The following is a 6000-nucleotide window of genomic DNA, read 5'->3' on the forward strand; positions in this document are numbered from 1 at the left end:
TGCTGTCATGTAGACAGTCTCTCCTGTAGCTGCTTCTGTGGCCGTGGTTGCAGACGGAGGGCCTGCCACATCCAGCGTGGCTGCAGGGGTGGGCTTGACTGGGTTAGCAAGAGAAGGAAGAAAAGACACACGGAGAGAGACAGGTGGACAGAAAAACGGGCGAGGCGGACCGGCCTCTCTGATGGAGAAGCCGCAGCACCCCAGAGGTGAACAGGGAGGCAGGGTAATTGCACAGAGCTGAACAAAAAGGTAGCTTTGGCTATTTATTCTTGGTAAGAGCAGTCTCTGGTGGGGGACAGTCTTTAAGCCGTAGACATCTGCTGAGGGTGGAGGTTGGGGCAACTGTGTTTATTTTCTACACATAGTATCTGGACCGGAAATGTGGAAAGGAAGGTCTTGCCGTTTTCCCATCAGCCTAAGGCACTGAGTGCCTTGACATGGTGGGCCCACGTCAACAGCACAAGCCCACTCAGGCCTTAACACACTGGGTGATTCCTCTGCTTCCCGCTTTGGCCCACAAGCACACGTTTCTGTTTGTAAGGTATCTCTGTCTCTATACCTTGCTCATTCTCTATACGCCTTGCAGTAAAAACTTATTTACTCCTAAGCTCACGGTGATCTTGGGGGCAGGGCCGCATGTTGCCGATGACTCTTAGCGGTAACGATCGCATTTCTGATTCAGCTCGGCGGTGTGCCTGCCACGAAACCTGCTTAAGCAGTTTCCATAGCTGAGTTTCATTTTTTTGGTACCGATAGGTCAACTTTTTCACTGAGCCTCAGTAGCTTTTGCAGACACTTTGCCCGAGCTAAACAAACGGTGTACCAAACTGAACCAGGGAAGTGCTGGGAGGTTATTCACAGAAATGGTCTGAGGTCTGCGAAACAAAGCCAGTGTCATCAAAAGTGCATCTTCTGCTTCAGCGTCACGCTCCTCCGTAAAAGCATCTCTAAGAGGCTTTCAACTGTTGCATCTTCCCCAGGCATTAGATGGCTTCATCATCGCGGTGACGACAGATGGCAGCATTATCTATGTTTCTGACAGTATCACGCCTCTCCTTGGGCATCTACCGGTGAGTTCCCGCTCCAATGGCCTTGGCCTGTGCACGTTTTCATGTTTTTCCTAGAGAAGCAGGAAAATTCAGACCTCAGAGCAGAAGTGGTACAGGTAGAGGGAGGTGCATGGAGAGTTTTAAAGAGTGTCCATGTTCTGCAGAACCAAACCAGGCCCAGTCCGAGGTCCTGGGATAGCTGGAGGACGGGAGAAGGTGTGTGTCAGCCTGAAACAGGCATGGAACCGTGATCTCATCCGGCCCCGGGTTTGGGGACTGCCATGAGTGTGTCTTGGTGCTGTTAACAGAACTCAGAGGGCAGCAGATGTCCCTGGTCAACTGAGAGCTGATTAAGGCAGGGGAGACAGACGGCTCATGTAGGACATGGTTTGGAGCTCTGGATACATGTATGAGATTGCCAGTAGTTTGGAACTCCAATCACTCCGAGCCCTTAGTAGCCGCAATGGTTCCTGGGAATTGAAATACTCTAGCGAGACGCAGCCGGACCAGGGTTGTGGGGGCCTTGGTGAATGAGAAGGGACTGCACATGTACGCAGGATGGAGCAGCTCTGCAGCCATGGATGGATGGATGGTAGAGGCTTGGGTGTGGGGTGGCCGCAGGGCCCTCTGTTCCCTCTTCCTCCCTCCTCTCTGTAATCCCTGATGCTCCCTGATAACAACTCGACATGAAGTCACTTAGACATCCACACCCGACTGAAAGAGGATCCACCCTTGAGGAAACCTCAGGCCTTTCCCAGCTTCCCATTTCTTGCCCTGCCGTTATCGATTGCCCCAGACTATGGCCTGAAACGTCAGCTCCTGTAGGAGAGACACATGTGACGGACGGCGAAACCTCCTCTGCTCTTGGTCCTGACCAGTCTGACGGAGCCTGTCACCAAATCCCTAACCCTTGCACTCAGAAAGTTAGGCCTCCAGTTTATGTGACAAGTAGGGTAGGAGCTTGCCCTGAATTAAGCCGAAGGAAATCCCGGGCCAGCGTGATACTAGGAAGCTATGGTCGCCTCTCCATTGCCCTTCCAGGCCAGGAGGCAGTGTGATCTTACTCCATGGGCAGCTTCTGTCTGTCTTGTGAAAATGAGCCCAACTCTGATGGGAACTCAGGGTTTCTTCTACATTGTTCTGGCCTATCGGTTCTTCAGAACCAACCCGTTATTTTTTTGCAGATGATTTCGTCTGCCCATAGAACGGTCACTTGCATTTTTCTGCAGTCCCTGAGTCTTAGGTCTGGAAGGTATTTTGACCTTTCTGGGTGGGCACCTTTCCCTTGGCATCAGAGGCATCTGGATACCTTTCCCCTGGCACTATAGGTATGATCCCTGATGCCAGAATGGGATGGGCACATGGGGTGGTGTCTCTTTGGGAACCACTGTTGGGAAAGGTTCCTTCTGGTCTTGAAGGATGGCGAAGTGCACGCACACACACACACACACACACACACACACACACACCTTGATCTTTGTCTCAGTCAGGAGGGTGGTAACAGATGCAGAGGTGACATTTCCTCAGCATGGCTTCTTGGGGCTTATCTGAGGGTCGCTGGACAAAGAGGAGGGTATGAGGTGGCTCTCTGGAGAGAGCTTCTATTTGCTTTGAGCGGCAAAGACAGCACGGTGATGGGCCCTGGCCGAAAACAGCCAAATGTGACCTGCTTTCTGGCTGGGAAGGAAGGCCAGAGCCCAGAGCTGTTTGGGTAAACAGGGTTACTCTCCTTACTCTCCACTGCCTTATGCCTTCGTGGTTATCTGATGACCCAGATGCTATGTGCGGCAGAGGGAACCTAGTGATTTTCCTGACTTGAAATTTCGGAGCCGTGCAGGGCCACCCTGAGAAATCGGGTTCTAACTGGGAGGGCCGGAGATGACTTTAACTCTTGCTCCGTCGCTCCAGACCCCTGTGTGTGCTTGTCATGCATCTATCTGTAGAGAATCACACCCTTGGCACACACAGCAAGGCTGAGCCCTGGAATGGGAAGTCCGAAAGTTTAGCTTTGATTTACTGTTAGCTCTCATTATCTGACTTTCACTGGGATCTTCCCTTCGCAAGTGGGGTGGACAAGAGCTTTTGAGAGGAGGCCTTTCCCTGGCTCCATGAGCAGTCAACTGTGTCTTCCGGGAGTCATTCCTCTATTGCTTCCAACCTACAGCCGAGGAAGCCCAGGGCCCCAGCCAGTGCGGGCAGAGCAGGTGCGGCTCTGTCAAGCCCAGGCTGGTCACAATTTCACTCTGCATGAGACCAGGACCTGTCTATAGAGTATTTAATATCTGCAGAAGCCCTGTGAAGCTGACTTCCCTTCAGGGTTTCAACTAGAGTGTGTCCACGTGTTCAAGGCCAAGCTCCTGAGTGTTAATATCTGTAAAGCATTTGCAACAGTCTCTTGCTCTCCTTACCAATCTCACGGTGATGCCATGACAGTTGCTCCAATGAGACAACATGGAAATGCAGAGGGGCCCAGTAACTGACCCACGGTATGGCAGGCAGCCAGGGGTGTGGCTGTGACGTGAACTGAGACAATGGCCCCAGAGTCAGGAGCTTAATTAAGCATCACCCAGAACTTTCCAGAGAACAGAAAAAAATGTGCCAGTTCCCCAGGTTGTGGTGAGTGGTGAGGAACTGGAAGGTGGTCATGCCACAAGGAAGGGGGCCGCTGAGAAAAAGGACAATCAGAACAAGGGTCAGGAGTGTTCCCAACGGCTGAGCCCCGCTGAGTCACTTAGCACAGGCTGGCACGCCATGGCCTGATCTCACAGTCCCCTTGGTGACTGGGATGAGAGAGGGTCCTGCATGATGGAGAAAAATCAAGCAGAGCTCTTCCACAAATGAGTGAGCATCAAGGCTCTGTTCCCTTCATCTTCGTGTGATGGTGCTCCCGATAGATTCTCTTCTCGGACGGCGGTTTCCTGATGAAGCATCATTCTTTTGGCAGAGGAAGCAAAAAAAAAAAAAAAAAAAAGAATCAAACAGCAAAAACACACCCAAAGTAGAAAGTGGTTTTAAGATTTAAAAAAAAAAAAATTTCCCCAGTGGTGTTAACATCAACAGTTGGCCTTTCTCAGTGTCTAGAATGAACATCAAAGCAGAAAGTGTGTGTGTGCGTGTGTGCGTGCGCGTGCTTGCGTGCGTGCACACATCTCTGGAAGCCCACAGCTAAAGGGCTCTTCTGAGATGGCAGACTTTCACAAGAAATGCTATAAAACAGTCTGCATGCAAAGGACTGGGAAACAGTCCGGCTATGGCAGAACCACAGTAGGCATGATCTGGGTTTCCTGTTTGGACTCTTTATTTTCTTTTGAGCTATCATCCTGGTTCCTTTTTCTGGTTTGCTTGCGAATGCAGTGCTTGCCTGAAGCGCTGGGTCATTGTGCTCTCTGAAGACAGAAATCATGTCCCCAGCCCTGAGTATGGTACCATGTGTCTCCGTGTTTATGAAAAAGATGAGAGCTTCCTCAATGGACCTGTAATGTGGGAGCAACTGTCTGCACACACCTAAGAAAGGCAAGCATGCTGATATCTCAATCCCACCCCCCAAAAGAAATGAGCTAAGATTAAAGAAGTCTATAGGCTGAAAAATAAGTTCATATGAGTTAGTTCTGCAGGTAAAGGCTCCATTGAGAACTACATACGTGATTATCATGAGTATGTGGGCAAGCTCCCATGACGCTCGCAGTAGTAGGGCAGCCAGTCACACAAGAGGAAAGTCTAGCCTCTGGCTTGCATTGCTGTAAAATATAGCAGCCAGGCCAAGGCTGCAGCAGCCCCACTTTCCAGAAAACATGTCTACCTCCAGAACATGTCATCGGAGGACTCCAAGGCAGAGAGCCCAACACACGTGACTGTGATGTGAAGTTGCAAGTCCAAGCCTCCCAAGTGTGTGTTGGCGGGGAGAGGGGTACCACAGGTCTAGAATTTAAACTGATGAGTAAGTGAGCAAGAGCATGCAGGCAAAACATCCATCACCAAGGCTGAGAACCAGAACACATCTGCGCATCTGCGACCACAGAGGGCCCGGCCCGTCTGCTATTCCTCATCGGGTCTTACCTCTGCTGTCTTCCTAAGTTTCACCGCAACTGCCTGCCTGTTTTCTTCACAGATTTATTAATGTTGAACCGCTTGCTGAGCAGTAACTTAGTAGAGGTTAAGAATTTCATACCCCAAATGTTTTTGGAACAAGGAGTGTTTTGATATGGGATATTCCTCCCCTTACCCGTTTAAGTTTTTTTTTTTTTGCTGCTTTGCATAGATTTTGTTATGCCTCTATATTTTCATAATGAAATATCTTGAGGCAGGACCCGAATCTAAACAAACAAACAAAAGAATACGTCTATGCTTCGCCTGACATTTGTAGCCCAAGGAAAGTATTAGGGAATATTTTGAATCATTCCATGCATTAGACAATATTTCGTGGCGCAGAATTTTCCTGAAATTCTCAGATTTGGAGGTAGAGCTACGGCTCAGTAGTTAAGAGCATTGACTGCTCTTCCAGAGAACGTGGGCTTAGTTCCCAGCGCCCACAAGACAGCTCATAACCATCTGTGATTCCTGCTCCAGGGGATTCAGCGCCCTCTTCTGGCTTTGGTGAGCACTGCGCACTTACTGTGCACAGACGTACATTCAGGCAAAATATCCATACATAGAAAATAATTTTATTTTTTTAGTCCCAATAACATCAAAAAGTTTCAGATTTTGGGCTTTCAGAACAGAGATGCTCAAGCCATGTTGCTTTTGTTTATCTTTATATAAGTGGGATCATAAAAGCAGATTTTAAAGCTGGTACTTTGTGACCCAGAAAGTCAGTTAGACCCCTGGACTGTGGGGCATAGAGAAGCAGGGATTAAGTGGACATACTCTTTTTCCAGGGGATCCAAGTTTGATTCCTAGCACTCACATTTGGTGGGCAACTCAAGCCCTCCTATAACTTCAGTCTTAAACCTCT

The 6000-nt window shown here is 49.5% G+C and overlaps 1 protein-coding gene across 1 annotated transcript in view; it reads left to right on the forward strand.

Moving 5' to 3' along the window:
• Npas2 (neuronal PAS domain protein 2) overlaps positions 1–6000 on the forward strand; it is a 110351-nt gene that overhangs the window by 46046 nt on the left and 58305 nt on the right. The window contains exon 5 of the mRNA XM_051204395.1: positions 981–1070. Coding sequence (XP_051060352.1) covers positions 981–1070 — 90 coding nt within the window. The remainder of the gene's footprint in view (positions 1–980; positions 1071–6000) is intronic.

The sequence above is a fragment of the Phodopus roborovskii genome, unplaced genomic scaffold, assembly GCF_943737965.1.
Source record: "Phodopus roborovskii unplaced genomic scaffold, PHOROB, whole genome shotgun sequence".
Lineage (NCBI taxonomy): Eukaryota > Metazoa > Chordata > Mammalia > Rodentia > Cricetidae > Phodopus > Phodopus roborovskii.